We start from the raw sequence: 17,925 nt of genomic DNA, 5'->3' as shown, positions 1-17,925 counted from the left end.
TGAGTGTGGACTATACTTCAACATCTTTTATAATTTCTTTCCTTAGGTCACTGTCTGGTCTGTGCCAGCCTTATATCACTCTTCTCTTTTTGCACTTCTTGGCTTACTTGCCACCAACCTTCTTTTAAAACCCCAAATTTCCCTTTGTTCTTTCTAGTTTGCATGCATTTTCCTTAACTGTGTCACTGGAATGCCCTCTCCGGACTCTTGCTTTGTTCCGTCTGTCATCGTCTTTAAAAAGAGACTAAACGTCTCTTTTTGTGTTCAGGCCTTACCCGTATGATTTGCTTCCTCTGTTATTTCCATTTTCAGGTGTGAATATTCTACATAAAGCAGATACTGTTAAAGCTGAATCCATGACTATGAAATGTGACTCAATGTTGAGCACACTGAATTAAGATTGCAAGGTACTGGGGCTTGGTTTTTTGGCTTGTGTTTTTTCTTTTTCTTTTGGGTATGTTTAATGGGAACAATATCTATGCTGTGAGGTCAAACATCAGTCTGGCATAAGAATTTTTGTTGTGTTTATGGGTTATATATTGAGGGCAGGACCTGGAAAGTCAATGGCTTGATTCAGCCTCGAGCTCCAGCTGATACTGTCCAGTCTTACCCAAGTGGTTATGCTCCTATTCTGGACCCCAGAATTTTCTTAGTTCTTAAATTGGAAAATGTATATAATTCATATTATTCAGGCACTGTGGATGTTACTTCATGCATAATTGCATAAACCAAGACAAATATAGGAAAAGAGGTCCTCACTAAAGACTGAGCAAAAGAACAACAACAAAAAGATGCTGTAAGGAAAATAATCGTTTTATTCTGTTATGTTTAAGCGTTTTGCCTGTGCTTCTTCAGGGGGGATCTGTGTAATAGTATCAAGCAGCTCCCACAGGTCCCTGAAATTCTGTTGCTGTAGGAACTGCTTGATACTATTATACAGATCCCCAGAAGTAGCGTAGACAAAACACATAGGAGCAGTATAATGGAGTACAACTATTCTTTTTCCCACTGCACCATTTTTTTGTTCTTTTGCTGGGCAAACAAAGACAAATTTGAGTTTTGTAATAACAATAACAACCATTTTTGTAGTTTGTGCAATTGATTTGCCATTGTCATCTTTCACAGTGGGAGTTATATATGTTGTATTTAGTGGTTGTGAACAAGAGCAGGGGAAACAGTTTCATCTGAGGAAGGGCTGTCATTTACAGAGATGAACAGATGAGATGGAGACAGGTAGAAGAAATCTCATCACACTGGATCAATATGTTTTCGGATTGTTGGGTGAAAATACTGAATCCCTCCGATGTGAGTAACATCAACCCATGGCTTCTATTTTATGATGGGCTCCTGGAACCAGATTTTTATTATAAATCAGCTGATGTGGTTCTAGCCTTTTCATTTCAAACTAGGAGTGGTACTAGTTTATTTTTAAATTCTGATTTATTTATTAAATTAATCAATTCATTTATACCCCGCCTTTCTCCAAAGCAGCTTACATCATTCTCCTCTCCTCCATTTTATGCCCACAACAACCCTGTGAGGTAGGTTAGGCTGAGAGAGTATAACTGGCCCAAGATCACCCAGTGAGCTTCTATGGCACAAGCAGGGATTTGAACCTGGGTCTCCCAGATACTAGACCGGCACTCTTAACCACTACATAACTCTGGCTAGTAAATCTCTTGTGTCTGGGTAAATGTTACATACAGATATGGGCATGTGTACTTGGACAGATCATAGATCTGTTCACCAAAATGTGTCTTAAGAAAAGCTGAATCCTAGGATCTGAGATAATTAAATCAATACTTATTTAGATTTCTATACAACATTGAAAGACACATTTTAGAGAAGGGAAGGCATAGAGGCCAGTAGTTAAGTGGCTTGCTCAAGGCTGTCAAATGTGAACATCTCCCTAACTTTCAATTTACAGAATAAGAGAAGTAAAATTGGCTTTTTATAAGTGTTAATTGTTTTGTAATAACAATTTGTCTAGATTTGTCTAGATTTGTCTAGAATCTGTTACTAAATTTGTTACTAAATTTGTCTAGAAAGGCTCATAGCTTTATCTTCACTACAACAGCTGAAAATTTTGTAGACGTCTGCTGGAATAATGAGTAGATCTCCCCATATGTCACTATCTGAAGATGCTGGCAAACTTCTGGTGTAACTTAAAATGTTTCATACTGAGATTAAGTTGGTGCCTTCATACTTTGAATTTTTTTTTATTATGTCCCAAGCCTCATATGTACAAGAAAATGTTTTGCAATATCTTCCTTCTCAGAACAATCATAGTTACACAATGATGTGGCTCTGCTAAATTGAATGGTCTCTGTTGATGTCAGACCTTGCTCCTTTAGCAGGAGTAAAGGCTCTTGACATGAGTTAGGCCAGTTTCTGGCTACACGTCATGTCCTGGTTCTCATGCCTGTAAGCGTCTGTGTACAGTTTCGCTCGTCCTGTTTTCCACAGCTGTGCTGATGTTTAGTCTCCCTGGGAACCGCTTATCTTGGGGCTGCTTGGCCATGTTTACTTTCACAGCCTGTATTGCTTTTAAACATGTAACCTGCCTATGTTTCACCATTACTAGCCTCACCTGCCTCTAGGCAGTCAGTCCTTTAATCTGTCTTTTTGCTCCTAATAAAGTATTACTCCTTCAGGACTACCTGCCTGGATGAGTTTGCTTATGGGATGCTAGGGACAGACACCTAATCCTGACAGTTGACTTCCACATATGGAGGATTCTTTCTCAGATGGCTGGAGCTGCTATTGTACATTTACAGATGAAGAAATATTCAGTTAGTTAAAAGGAAGAAGGAGAGAAAAATCAATGCACTCTGAATACTCATAGCAAATTTCATAGAATGGTCTTTTTAAAAAGGAAGACAGTTCCTCCTTCAGTCAAGAAAGATCGTAGTACCCAGAAACTTAAGTATATCAAATCTGAACAAATATCTGACTCATGACTATTAAATTTGTCTAGAAAGGCTCATGGCTTTATCTACATTACAACCTCTGAAAATTTTATAGATGTCTGCTGGAACAATGAGTAGATCTCCCCATATGTCACTACCCAAAGTTGCTGGCAAACATCTGGTGTAGCTTAAAATGTTTCATACTGAGGTCAGGTTTAGTGCCTTCAGTCTTTCTTTTTATTTATGTATTTATTTATGTGTGTATTTATTTATTATGTGGTGTCCCGAGCCTCATTTATAAGAAAATGTTTTGCAGCATCTTCTTTCTCAGAACAGTCATAGTTGCACAATGATGTGGCTCTGCTAAATTGAATGGTCTCTGTTGACTTACACATACTATTTTTATTTTATTAGATTTATAACCAGCTCTTTTCCCTGCCAAAACCGGGCTCAGAGCGACTAACAGCACATTCCTGACATGTGCTGGCGGCCGGGACCAAAGGCTTTTGGAGGCCGGTGAAGGCCTAAGCCTTTATGGTCCCAGCACCGGTGTGCAAGGCCCGACGCTGGTCACTGGATGCTGTCGTGGCAGCGCTGGGCCCGAACACCAACAGAGCCTGCCGCCGGCGTCCAGATGCCGGCAAAGGCCACGTCATCATCCCTGGAGGCGTTCCCGTGGTGTCACGGTGCCTGTCGGGGGTGGGGCCGCCGTTAGGCGGCATCCTGAACCATTACGGCTCGGGAACACCCCCTTTTTCCCGGACGAGATACGCCACCTTTTAGGTGGCGAGATACGCCACCTATGACGGTTGCATGGATTTTTGGTGCCGGGTGGAGGTTTCGGCTGGGCCAAAACCTCCTTAGGAGGCAACGCCACTGTGTTGCCTCCTAAGCCTGGCACAGGCATTCCGGTCAGGAATGCACTGTAACAAACACTGGTCAAGTCAACATCATTACATAAAATTCAATAAAACATATCACAGTTAAAAAACAGTAAAATTTAATGTTAAACCAATAAAACCTGATATACCACTTGGCGTAACTAACACACTGGGCCATAGTGAGTCCACCAATAACGATGGAATAAAGTAATCAGAAAAAAGGTGGGCAGGAAGGCCAGCTAGGATGATAAATACTGTTGCTGTCTTCAACCATAGGCTTGGTGGAACATCTAAATGTAACCCCCAAGCTATGAACCTGCTCCTCCAGGAGGAATGCAGGCCCCTCTAGGACAGGCTGACTCCACAATCTTCAAGCAGCTTCTTCATTAACCAACAGCATCTTAGTTTTGTCTGGATTGTGCTTCAGTTTATTGGCCCTCAGCCATTCCATTACCTTCTCCAGGACTTCCACACACCCATCTGATTTAGCTGTTAAGGAGATACAGGGCAAGGTGTCAGCCGCATATTGATGACACCTCATTCCAAATCCCCATATAACCTCTCCCAGCAATTCCATGTAGTTAAACAGGATGGGGAACAAGATGGAACTCTTCTTGAATCAAACACTCAGGTAAGAATAGAGCCACCGAAGCAAGGTGTCTCCTATCTCCAACCCAGCCAGCCTATCCAGAAGGATACTATGACTGATGGTATCAGAAGCCACGAAGAGATCCCATAGAATCAACAGGGATGCAGTTCCCTGTCCCTCTGTCAGCGAATGTCGTCAGTCAGGTTGACCAAGGCTGTTTCTACCCTAAAACAATGCCTGAATCCAGATAAAATGTGTCTAGTAGTTAGGCACATCTAATATGCTTCACTATATCCTGCTTCTGAGGAAGCTTGTAGAAAAGAATATAAAACAAGTGTGCAAATAACCTTTAAGGCGATGATGAAAATATGGCTAACATAAGGGCACGCCTTGATTTCAACCCAACTTGCAGTGTTTCCAGTATCTATTGTGGAATTTTTTCTTATACTGTTGACAATGTTGTAGCTTTCCTTTCAAGGAAAGGAAACCAGGAATCATCAGATGAAACCAGAAATCATCAGATGTAGGAAAAAAATTGAATCCCTATGGGCCTGGCATAAATGCTTTATGGGAACAAAATATATAAGATTTGTATTGTATTAATTTTGGAGCTTTGCATCTCTGTATTCTCTTAGGAAAGGGAATCAAAGTATTAAATTTGATTTCCTTGTGGATCCAGATACTTACTGTGTATTTCATTTTTATTTTGCCCTTCCTCTAAGGAGCTTAAGGTAGTGTACGTGGTTCGGCTCTCCTCTGTTTTATCAACAACCCTGTGAGGTAGGTGGTGCTAAAAGAGAATGACTGGCCCAAGATCCTGCTTTCATGGCTAGCAGGCCGGTCCTAGCTGTACGCTCTAACCATAACACCATGCTGGTACTTTGTTTTAAGGATTCTTAAAGTGGGATGCTTTGAATAGTAGCTTTGGTTCCTGTTGTATATGATGCTATGTTTACATTGAATAATTGTAAACATTTTTTGTTAGACTTTTGTGATGAGTTAGTTTTGTATGATAGTTTTTAATTGTCTTGATGTTTTCTTCTTGCTGTTTGTCTTAAGCACATGCTGTAGTTGGGCGTTGGTGGCTTGACATTAAAATTTTATTGTTTAGAGAAGGAGTCAGTGGTATGATATTGTACCAGGAAACACATTGGTCTAGTTAGGCTCTAGAACAAGTCGTTTTCAGGGCATGAAAGATCGTTTTTGTTCCTGGTGGCATTGTAATAGAACAGTTTACAAAAGTATTCTTTGTGCAGCCATTGTATAACTGGCAAATTTTGGATACTTTAGAAGATCTTTATAAAAAGAAGCAATTAATCATTTATATTCTGTTCAATGGTTGCTTCTGATTTTTGGAAAATCACTTTTTACAATCAGCCCAAACATATACAGTTTTGTTATAAAGACTTCCTTCACATATTAGAAGTTGCTGCCTGTTTGTGTATTTCATAGCCCCTGGGAATAACAAGCAGCCTTGCAGATAAATTCACAAAAGTTACTAGTCTGTACAAACACTAGTCTGTACAAACTCTTCAGCAGCCTGCCTCCAATGCATACCTAAATTTAAATTCCACTTTAAAAAAAGGAAAAAAACCTTTCTCATCTCAGGCCTTTAGAAACCCAGTGTTGTGGGATACAAAATGAAAAGCCTAAAGGGGAAATAATATACCTGGGTAGACATATGTGTATACTTACATGAGCCATGGCCCTAGCTGCATGGGAGTTTTTCATGGTTGAGCTCACTTTTTAAGTTCTTGTAATCCAAGACAAAACTGACAGTATTTTTGCTCAAACAGGCATATATTTATATTAAAACTATTCCAGGGTTTGCAGGAAAACCACCTTGTTTGTGTGTTAGTTCAAAAAATTTCTATGCCGGTTTCCACCTGATCAGCGGTCCCAAAGGTGGCAAACATCAAAACATTAAAACACTTGAATAACTTAAAAGAGCATTTGAAATTATAGAGTAATTCAATAAAAACACATAAACAAACAATACCAGAATCAGAGAGGAGGGCCAGTAATTGTTATTGGTGCATGCCAAAAAACAAACAAAAAGTCTGCACCCACTGGCAGAAGACACCAGTAGAGGGAGACAGAAGCATCTCCCTGGGAAGAGAGTTCCAAAGTTTTGGCGTGCTGACCAAGAAGGCTCTTTCTTGGGTTGCCACCTGTCTAGCCTCTGTCTGCCTTTAGTTCGAGCCATGGTTTCCTGGAGCTCAAGCCAGAATTTGTTTTTAATGTTAGGGCTAAGCTTAGCTCAAATGAAACAATGGGTGATCTCTAAATATTAGTAAAATCCCTTTTTTAACTTGGTGAGCAACAGTAAGCAGCCTCACAGCACCCTAAAATAGCATATGAACACAGTTTCCTTGACAAATAATAGCAAAAACCAGTTTTAGTTTACTGCAGATCTTTTCCAGCTGTGACACCTTCAGGGCAAGGAAGATGTAGATTGAACTGCTTCAAGACTGCCGGGGGGGGGGGGGAGCTCACCACCTCCCTAGTTCACTGCTGAACTACTCCTATAGTAACCCCCCCTTAATATCCAGCTGGTACCTTTTTGCCTGTAATTTATACCCATTATTATCCTATCCTCTGCTGCCAACAGGAACAGCACTCTGTCCTCTAAGTGAAAGCCTTTCAAATACTTAAAGAGAGCAATCATGTCCCCCCTCAATCTCCTCTTCTCCAGACTGAACATTCCCAAGTCCCTCAGCCTTTCCTCGTAGGGCTTGGTCTTCAGGCCCTTAATCATCCTCATTGCTCTCCTGTGTACCCGCTCCATTCTGTCCACATCCTTTTTGAAGTGAGGCCTCCAGAACTGCACACAGTACTCCAGATGTGGCCTGACCAATGTGGTGTACAGCGGGACTATGACATCTTGTGATTTGGATGTTATGCCTCTCTTGATACACTCCAAGATTGAATTAGCCTTTTTTGCTGCTGCATCACACTGGCTGCTCATATTTAGCTTACAGGCCACCCATACCCCAAGATCTTGTTAATACACAATGCTACCCAGAAGTGTATCCCCCATCCAGTATGCATGCTTCCCAGATGTAGAACTCTGCACTTATCCTTGTTGAATTGCTCGTGCCTCTGACAAGGAGGAGCCTTAGCGTACAAGGGCTCAACAGCAGAGGGCAAGGCTGACAAACAGACCCTCCTCATTCAGCAACAAATCAGACCAAAGAAACAGAAACAAACAGAAAGCCCTCTCCAGCAGGCTATAAACACTCACTCATACTCAGACACTGTCCTCTCACACAGCAATCTCAGTTAGTACTCCCCAGCAGTATTGGAAAGGCAAAAAACACTCACATTGCCAGCAATTATTTTAATTATTGAGCAGCAATTATTTTAATTATTAACTGTTATACTGAGTAATTATTTTAATTTACTGTGTTTATATTGGTGCAAAAGGGATAGAAAACAACAGAGCTTTAGCCTAGAAATGAACATGTTAAATTGTACTCATCCAGTAGAATGTGCTGCAAAGGAGAGGCAAAGAAATATCCAGGGTAATATCTAGTTGGCCAGACATCTTATTAATAACCAGTATGAATGAATGAGGCAGGAACAAAAGTTGAACAAAAGTCCAACTTTTGTCGTTGGACAAAAGTTTTTGTTGCATAAGTACACTTTTACAAAAAGTTGCTGTCACAATATTACATGCATTCCTACCCATTGCATGAAATCCCATGAGCTATTTAAATCTGCAAAGAAGTACTTGGCTATGATGCATCACTTTGTCTTCAGGCTTGACAGGCCTTTGGAAATCTGAGTGTATTGCTTTTCTGTCTCTAATGTCAGTATCTGAGTCCGGTAGAGGGTCTTGATCTGGTGGCCTAAAGCATGTCTGTTGGGGACCCAGTGCTAGCTAAAGGAAGGAACCACCAAGAGACTAGTCATGCAAGCCAAAGAATCCTTTTCAAATTGGCCAGAGTCTGAGACCTTTGTAAAATATCCTGGGCTATGCTTACTCCTCTGAGCAATAGGGAGACCTGTTTTTGGCTACAGACTGCCTTGGTGGTGTTCCTCTCTGTCTGATTTTGCTCCATCCTCATCGGCAGAGGAGCTGGGTCTGGAAACTAGCTTGTTTTGTTGACCAGTAGCTGAGTGCTTGAGCTTTTCATAGAAATAGCTCTTAAACTTGGTCTGTGCTGTATTGAATAACATGGTATCTTTCTTGAAGCACAAATAACTAACCTCAATTGCAACTGGAATCCATTTACCATATTTTATCCTTCCCTTCTTCCCAGAAGTGTAAGGGAGCATATATGGTTCTTCCTTTCTTATGGTAATTACACAACAGCTCTGTGAGGTAGCCTTGGCTAAGCATGAGAAACTGGCACAAACTCTCCTACAGTGCAATCCTAAGCAGAGTCGCAGCCTTCTAAATCCTTTGAAATCAGTGGCTTTTAGAAGGCTGTAACTCTATTTAGAGTTGTACTGCTAGTGGACTTCATGTCTGAATGGGGGTTAATACCTGGATTTCACCAGTCCTTGTCTGACATTCTATGTTACACTGGATGAAAGCATTTGGGTGTAAAATTATAGGTGAATAAGGCTTGCGAGATCATAAAGCTATTAAAATTATTGCTTTGTTTCCAAATTTGCTGGATTTATAGATGTGTACACTTCATAGGAAATGCTGTATTTTTGGTACACAGTTCTTTATTACAGATTGACAATTTGTTGCAACTAATAGTGAGGAAGAGCTAGATTTGAGTAGCACCCTAGAGACCAAGGTTTTCAGGACATAAGCTTTTGAGAGCTGTCTGATGAAGCTGTCTGATGAAGGGAGCTTTGACTCTTGAAAGCTTATACCCTGAAAATCTTGTTGGTGTCTAAGGTGTTAACTGGACTCAAATGCTACTGGACTCTTCTACTGCAGACCTCTACATGGCTACCCTCCTGAAACTAATATTGAAGAAGTAACTAAAAACAGTTGTAAGTCTAGAACAAAATATTGCTCAGTAAGAAACAAATTAGGTTATTTCTGCAGGAAGAAAGGTGCCCTGAGTTCATCATGGTTAATGGCATTTGGCATGATCCTGCTAAAGTTAATTGCTTCTAAATGCTATCAAAATAAGTGGGATTTAAAAATGTTTAACATTGGCTGCCTGCGTCACATAGCTTTACTAATCTTGAATTAGCTTCTTGTGTTCTTCTCTAAGTAGCTATTTCTGCAAGGACTGTTGTAAGTGGTTTACGAAACTGCTTTGCTTTTTTCCCCTCAGCTACCTTTTGAATTAGAGGTTTATTACATCCAGCATGTCATGCTGTACATCGTCCCTATCTACCTACTACGGAAAAGAGGTAAGTTTGGTGTTCATGTTATCCTCCCCCCCAAAGGTCCACTATTGTGTTTCATCCACGGAAAGTAAGTGCTAATTGGATCTTGTTTTCCAGAATGACCACTTATAGTAAAGGCCATTTCACAACTGGCATCCATCCAACTATCCACGTGTGGACTTAACAGTTTTCTTGCGTTCCTCTCCTTTTTCTGGAACACTCTGTTCTGTTGAGTGTCACCCTTGTTCGCCTTTGTGTAATGATCTTATGTTCAGATACACCCACTGAGATTTGCTTTGAAGGCCTTCAGTTGGAAATGACTCATGGCAACATAAGGTTGGGTGTACATTTCAGAGAGCCTGAATGCATCAGTGCACCTTGGGAATTTCTTCTGTATAATGTAGACTTTGGTGTGCCTTACATTTTTCATGGTTTTTAAGTTTGTATTCTTGTTTCAATATGTGTAGGACCGTCTCTAGAGGTGTGCATTCAGATACTCCTGTGCTGAAATTAATCCCCAAATTTGCTGTTTCTGGTCGGCTTGGAGATATCAAAATGATCCAGAACACTCCTAGGAGTAATGAAAATTGATCTCCTGAAATGTTGGTAGCGTTCTGGGTTCAGGAGAGGCAGCAGGATCATTGAGGGGAGGGAGTCTTGCCGCTCCTGTGGCCCTTTATATACCCTTTTAAACTTTAAAGGTTTCTTGTGGGTGAGGAGCCTGGCATTTGGAGTTGGGGACCAGGTCTTGCTGCCCATGAATCAATGATCTTCAAAATTGAAAGGGCATATAAGGTACAGGGCAGCACTGTGTCCCTCCTCCTTCACTGCCCCTGCTGCGTTGGGGGGGGGGGTTTCGTCAGTTAATAATTACACTTTATCTTTCTTTATTCAAGGAAGTCTGTTTAGCACATTAGCTTTTAGACAATAGCAAAAAAATTTAAACATATAAATGGAAAGATCTTGAATTAGAAATCAGGGAGGGGCCGTGGCTCAGTCTCGGCATGCAGAAGGTTCCAGGTTCAATCCCTGGCATCTCCAATTAAAAAGGATCAGGTGGCAGGTGATGTGAAAAAGATCCGCCTGAGAACCTGAAGAACCACTAACTGACCTTGATGGACCAATGGTCTGATTCAGTATAAGACAGCTTCATGTGTGTTCATGTGCGTGTTCAGCTACATAGTCATATAGTTTGGCAATTGTACAAATTCTGGAGTGATTATGATTTCAGAAAATAGTTTAATATTAGATTATTACTCACACAGGAAAACTCACAGACCCGTGTCATTATTAGTGGCGGAAAAGGCAGACCTTCCTGGTAATTACTGCAAAATTAATTTAATTACATTAGCATAGGATTTAAGTACTGCTGCATAAATTTGGCGAGAGCCAACTCCTGTCATTAGGAGACTCAAGACTGAATAGATGATGATAATCAGGAATGAGCAGGAGCTTTTAAAAGGAAAGGCATAGTCGAAGAGACTTGCAATCTGTGATAGAGTTTACATGAAAAAAGGAAGTATATTAATGTTTTGGGTACCTGCAGCCCACAAGGGCAGACCCTTTGGTTCTATGGAGTGTTACAGAATCAAACAAATAAGTCCGTGATCAGTAGTGTATTGAAGCAAGCCAATTTCTGGGTTGTTGTTGTTGTTTCTTTCCTGAGGGCCTGGATTTTGGGTGTCAATATTCCCACACTTGCAAAAAGTCCCTGAAATGGATTTCTGGATTGGTATCAACACTTCCAAAATTTTGGGATAATAAAAATTATGCCCTTCCTGAAATCCTGAAATGAAATTACAATGAAAATTTTTGAAGTCCTGGTATAAATACAAAGGCTTGCTTGTTCTCCTGGTTGCTTCTTTAGGGATGTTAGGTCAGAATATATTTAAAATGTCTTCCTTTCGATATCAGCCACCCTGTGACAATCTAGTTTATTTTCAAAGTGAGCCAGGATTCAAATATAAATCTTTTGTAGGTTTTAATTTTCCATTTGAAAATTTGCCAAGTCACAGTAGATATTTCTTTTGACAAGTTGGCAAAGGAATAGTTTGATGCATTTGTATGTTTGCCCAGAATCTAAGGAGCTTCCTCTTTTCAGGACTGGGAACTTCCTCTAGTGTGCCTCTTTAAATATTTTCATCTCTCCACTTGTTGAAAATGGGGGAGGTATATAATGTGGAAATTAATACACTTTTTGAGAGAGATGTGTGAGTGAAAAAATCATTGAAATATTAGACTGCTTGGTCATCCCATACAAAGACAAATCTGGAACCAGTAAAGAGATTTCTGCTCTGGTAACACTGCCATTCAAACTCTACTAACAATTTTTAGGCTTGTACTAGTAATGTGAGTATGCTATACACAGCAATGATGAAAATTGTTTGCTATGGCGGAGGGGGCAATTTCTTTCTCCTGTGCACAAAATTTCACTGTCCCTTGAGCGGGGGTGGGGGGCAGCCCTTGAGGGTGGAAAATCTGCTCATGCTTTAGAGCCCTCTTGCTTGCAAGAAATTGGTGACGGCGTGTGCAAAGCACGCACATTTCACACACAAAGCAGAACATTTGTATCAGCTTTGCATTTTGTTATGTGTTTGATCTTTGTTTCTTCTGGGTTTTAGCCGCACAACGATCTTTTAGTTTTACTTTCCCCCCTCCCCCATAAGTAAGATTTGAACTGACTAGACAGCTACAATTACAATGCTGAGCTTACAACTGCATGAAATTGGTGCAGTGATGATGGGAAATGTTTGCACTCTAGCACATCAAAGGTGTTTCGGTGACTGCTGTGGAATTTGAAAATCATAAAAGCTTTTTTTTGTGGGGGGAGTCAAAGACAGACCAAGAACTTGCTAACTTTGGAGCCTGACTGTAGCCTCTTGCTACAGTCTTGGATCACTGCTTTCTTTGTTCTTCTGCATATTCTTGTGTGGCTTCTTAGTGTTCATTGTCAGTCTGATTTCAGAAAGAAATGGTGTGTGTTCATTGTACCAGCGATTCTCGTTTGCGGACTGTCAGTACCTTTTGTTACAGGCCGGGATGCACCAGCCTCTTACCATTCTAGCCCTTTACTTTTTGGTGCCCTTTACAGCTATCTACTGCCCTCTAGTGCTGGTCTGGCAACAGTGCACTTTGCTCTGACCAGCTTCTCTGGTAGATTGCCACTTTTGTTCTTCTTGAATATAGGAAACACAATAGCCCAACAATTCTTAAAAGGGGCCATATAGCCTCCTGAGAATGATCCACAAATAAGGGGGGAACTGTGGGACAGTTTTGGATTTTAGGCAGCCCCTTCTCCCCACTTGGAGTGCCTTGGAGAGCCAGCTTGGTGTATGGTTAAGAGTGGTGGACTCTAATCTGGAGAAACGGGTTTGATTCCCCGCTCCTCCACATGAGCGGCAGTCTCTCAGCTGGTGAACCGGGTTTATTTTCCCACTCATCCACATGAAGCCAGCTGGGTGACCTTGGGCTAGTCACAGTTCTCTCTGACCTTTCTCAGCCTCACCTCCCTCACAAGGTGTCTGTTGTGGGGAGAGGAAGGGAAGGAGGTTATAAACTGGTTTGATTCTCCTTATAAGGTAGAGGAAATCGGCATATAAAAACCACCTCTTCTTTTTCCTTCTGACAAGCCAGTGCTAGAGAGTTACTTTATATTCACCTCACCCTGAGAATGGAATTCCAGTTCCTAGATTTCTCCCCCAGGCTCTTAAAAATCTCACACAGAAAATAGGATTCAGAGGAAATGCTCCCTCCTGCCTGAAGAAGGAAACACAAGTAATGCACCCCCACCAGTGAAACTTTTCCTTGTGACTTGGGGGGGGGGCATTTGATATTGGTGTTGCATACTTTGGTAGATGATGGCAGATTAAAGGCTGAGAGCCACTGTTGTCACCTGTAACCTCTTAGTCTTTTGATTGTGGGATCCTGCATGGCCGGGGGTTGGACAGAATGGCCCTTGTGGTCTCTTCCAACCTTGTGTGATTCTGTGATTTTTGTAATTTTGAGGGTTCTTAGCTGGTGAGCAGTGTCTTGGCTGCACAAGATCCACAAACTGTAGCAGTATCTAGTTCACCTTACAGTGATTTATCATTCTAGGAGTTTGGCTAGTGCCAGATGTAGTATGCTTGATTAACTGGAAATTCATGTGTTTCAAGTAACACTCAGAAAGCAGCCAAGAGATTAATTGTTTTAGTAAGAATGAATGTTAGGAAAAAGAGAATATGCTCTTGTACAAAGTGTAGTTATACAACCCCAATTTCTGCTCTGACTTCATAAGCCTTTACCATAGTCCAGAGGAGCATGTAACAAAGTATTCATATATTGGAAATGTGTATATATTACGTGCTGGGGAAATGCTTCCATGTGCAATATATTTAGATAAGCAACTTAAAAAAACTGAAACAAAACAATGTCAGAGTACTACCAGCTAGCACCAGGAAATTATTATGGCATATAGCAGGGGTCCTCAACTTTTTTGAGCCTGTGGGCACATTTGGAATTCTGACACAAGCATGGTGGGTGCAACAACAAAATGGCTGCCACAAAATGGCTGCTGCAGGAGGCGGAGTCAGCCACAAAATGATTTCTGCAGCTTAACTTCAGTCACACAGAGCAGATCCTTGTGCTGTGGTGGCAGCTGCTGCCAAAGCAACATTTAAAAATATCTGCACAGCCAACCAAATCTCCAATGGTAAATCTGGTAGTCAGAAGCCTTGCTGGGCAAAAGCCCTACCTGGCCCCACCCACTTCCTAAAAACACTTAGTAAGCAACAGAAAAAGGTGGTGGTGGGCGCTATGGCACCCACAGGCACCATGTCAGAGACCCCTGGCATATAGTATTGAAACTGTCCTCCTTCCCCACTGCTGGCTTCTGTTTCCTCAGCCTCTGGGAGTGCTGTGTGTAGTGGTCGGAGGGAACTGAGAGGAAAGGCTCTCACCTCTCCTGGAGGGGCATGCGTAGAGATGCACTGCTGTCCGTTGGGGGAGAGGGTCTGACCACCAATTCTTGCTCTAGAGCTTTCTGGAGTTGCTTCTGTGCCAGCCCAGAATCTATGTGTGAAACTGCCCAGATGACCACTCAGACAACTGTTAATAGGCAGGCAACTTTTTATTTTTTTTAATTCTTAGATTTTTACAGAGCAACTCTAAGCATACTTATTCCAAAGTAATTGCCTAGTAGATTGCTGTTTTAAATTTAAAAGGGAAATTTGACAATATTGGTACTGTGATCATGCCACACCCTCTTAACTGTGAAATCCTGTGGGAGTTCAGTTCTTTTCATCTCAGTCCCTCACTTTTCTCTATCACCAGTTCTCACTGATTATTTCCAGTGAGTCAACATACTTGACTTTGTGCTTTATCCAGAGAGAGAGAATGGATCAAGAGATGAGCCATAGCAAACAGAAGACGAAAGGCTGGTTGGTGGTCACTCTGAGTGAGAGTGTGATTTTTTAAAAAATCTTAAAAAAATCTGTAAACTAACTTCTCCCCCTGCTGGCTGAATCATGTACTGCTCACAAAAAAGTCGAGGCATTCTAAGGCCTGACCATAAGCTTTTGAGAACCAGCACCCATGCTGAATAGATAATGCATGTCCTTCGTTAGCAGATGTACATGCATGGATATGCAGAAAACTGATTGTATGCAATTGTAAGCAATGTAGCAGTGTGGTATATCAATATCTGTTGATGCCACTTTGCCATATTGCTTACGATATGTGACGTCAAAAGTAACGTAAAATGCAAGCTGTTGAGACACCATTTCTATGCCATGCTCAAATGTAAGCAACATAAGCACAGTTATTGCTCACAACAGCAGTAATAGTGTCAGCTTGGTTTATGAAGTCTAGCAAGACAGTAGTGTTAGAGAAAGCTATTATTTCGATTAAGACTTAAATGAACAGAATCAAACTTCCTGATAAATGCTGATCCAGCCATTTCCTGGATGTGCATATGTTTTAGTTTCATTTAAAATGAAATTGCTTTTTGAAATTAATTTTAAGTAACCTTATGAGAAGACAAGAGTCACTGGAAAAGACAATAACACTAGTATGAAAAGTTGAAGGCAGCACAAGAGGAAGCCCCGACATGAGATGGATGGACTCAATCAAGGAAGCCACTGCCCTCAGTTTGCAAGACCTGAGCAAAGCTGTTAACGACAGGACGTTTTGGAGGTCATTCATTCATAAGGTTGCCCTAAGTCGGAAGTGACAGCACTTTAGCACACACACACACACAGCCTTATTTATGGGTCATCTACAATCCAGCCGTGGATTCTTCTCAGGCATGTGACTCTCTGCTCTTTACGCACTCCCCATCTTGCTCTGACCTTCAGCCATCTACTGGCAAAGGAAATCTCATGAGCTGTGTTGTGCTGTGCAAGATGCTTCCTTCTCTGGAATGCATGTAGCCATCTCACCTCCTGGGCAGTGAAGTGTCTCAGGGCAGAATTCCTCTCTTGGTTGAGCTTCACTGGGTGTCATAGTATTTATTTTTTGCTGACTTGTGCGGTATTTGCATAAGCTTGCCCATGATGACACCCAGCTTATGAACACACTTCTTAGCTGAATGAGCGTAAGGAGAGGCAGGTCATTAAAAAAAAGGTCCTCTCTGTGTTGTGACCATCAAGTGGTGGTGTTCCAAAATGGATGTACAGAAAGAGCAGACTAGAGTTGGTAGTACATTTATTGCGGCATTGCACCAATAAAGATTAAGAACATAACAACAATGTTACCACGGGTACATTGGTATTATTTAAAAGTTATGTCGTATTAAATTGAAAGAGTATATATAATTAAAATAAACAGCAGGCTAGAGTTGCTTGGAGAAGTATGAGCTCTTGCTCTGGCCCATCTCTATGCTGGTGACCCGTCTTTCTCCAAACCTAGCAGCAATTGATGTAAAGAGTTATTTATGTGGGAATTGCATGTTCAGACAATCTGATTTGGAAGGCTTCAGGCCCTGTAATGGGTGTTTATGGGGCTTGGGTTTCTGTGTTTGGAAAAAACACACAGGGCATTACATTACTATATGGAATGCTCTGTTACAAGTACCTAGAGCAAAATATGCTGTGCTAGAAAGAATGGCTTGCACGGTGTCCTCGGAAGATAATAAAAATGCAGATCCCTTCCCTAAGTGGGGAAAGGTGGGGTTAGAGATAAGGGATGAATGTCTGTGAAACTCCCTGCATCTGGTAGGCAAAAGGCCTAGAAGCGCCTGTTGGTTTTTCGAGATCTATTTCTACCCCTTTTGATGACTTCCATTTCTTGATGATTGACTGCTTCAGGCTGTGGCTTCTCTCTCTTGTTAGAGGCACTGCAGACATTTATCTCTGAAAGTATAGCAATCTGGCTGAACAGTATCCCCCCCCCCCCCCAAATTCTGTCTCTGACAGGTATCTACACTCCTGAGCCGCCTTGCAATTTCTGGTGGGCTCTGCTGTCCACTGGACTGATGTTTGTCTATCACTTCAGCATTTTACAAATTCTGGGACTGGTGAGTGAATCTTCATGTTAATACAATTAGCTTGTTTGACTAGGACTGGATTCAAATCCCCACTCAGCTGTAAAGTTCACTGGGCAATCTTGGGCCAGTAAGACTGTGTCAACTGTACCTCCCTTTCAAACTCGTTGTCAGGGTAAAACCATGTGTGTAGCCATGCGTGCACCCTTGAACTCCCTGGAGGAAGGACAAGAGAAATATGTAATAAAATATTTCTCATTGTATAACATGTGAGTGAAATGGGGGGGGGGCAGGGGCAGTGGTTAGAATGGAAATTGGGGGGCTAGGGCTGGGGGCGTTCAGTGCCTGGGCAGTTGAACTGGGGGGTTTCCCATATAGAAGAGGCAGCATTAGGAGCCCCTCCTCCATCTGGCCCCCTTGTAGTTAACAGTTGCAAGATTGGGCAGTCATGGGAAGCGAAGGTCTGAGAGTGACAAGCTTGATGCTTCTTGGTTACTGGGGGGCGGGTTGGGCAAATAAATAGTTGCTATGAGAATTACCAAAACATGTCCCCCCCCCACTTTCCCAGGTCACAGAAGTGAACTTGAACAACATGCTGTGCCCTGCCATCTCGGATCCTTTCTATGGCCCCTGGTATAGAATCTGGGCATCCGGCCACCAGACAATCATGACTATGATTCATGGGAAACTCATAACCATTGTCTTTTACGGTGCTGTTCCTGTCCTTAAGTTCTCTGTGGATTTACTTCGACTTCCAGCGAAGAAAATGTATTGACTCTTCTCCAT

General features: G+C 41.7%; 1 protein-coding gene across 2 annotated transcripts in view; it reads left to right on the top strand.

The window, feature by feature from the left end:
• Window positions 1-17,925, top strand: part of TMEM164 (transmembrane protein 164) — a 54,358-nt gene extending 36,433 nt beyond the window's left edge. For both annotated transcript variants that reach the window (XM_056859353.1, XM_056859354.1), the window contains exons 4-6: window positions 9,626-9,704; window positions 17,072-17,172; window positions 17,708-17,925. In XM_056859353.1, coding sequence (XP_056715331.1) covers window positions 9,626-9,704; window positions 17,072-17,172; window positions 17,708-17,914 — 387 coding nt within the window. In that variant the 3' untranslated portion in view covers window positions 17,915-17,925. The remainder of the gene's footprint in view (window positions 1-9,625; window positions 9,705-17,071; window positions 17,173-17,707) is intronic.

This window comes from Euleptes europaea, chromosome 13 (assembly GCF_029931775.1).
Source record: "Euleptes europaea isolate rEulEur1 chromosome 13, rEulEur1.hap1, whole genome shotgun sequence".
In the NCBI taxonomy this organism is placed as follows: domain Eukaryota; kingdom Metazoa; phylum Chordata; class Lepidosauria; order Squamata; family Sphaerodactylidae; genus Euleptes; species Euleptes europaea.
The sequence above is the reverse complement of the archived record's forward strand: the minus strand, read 5'-3'. Positions and strand labels throughout refer to the sequence as shown.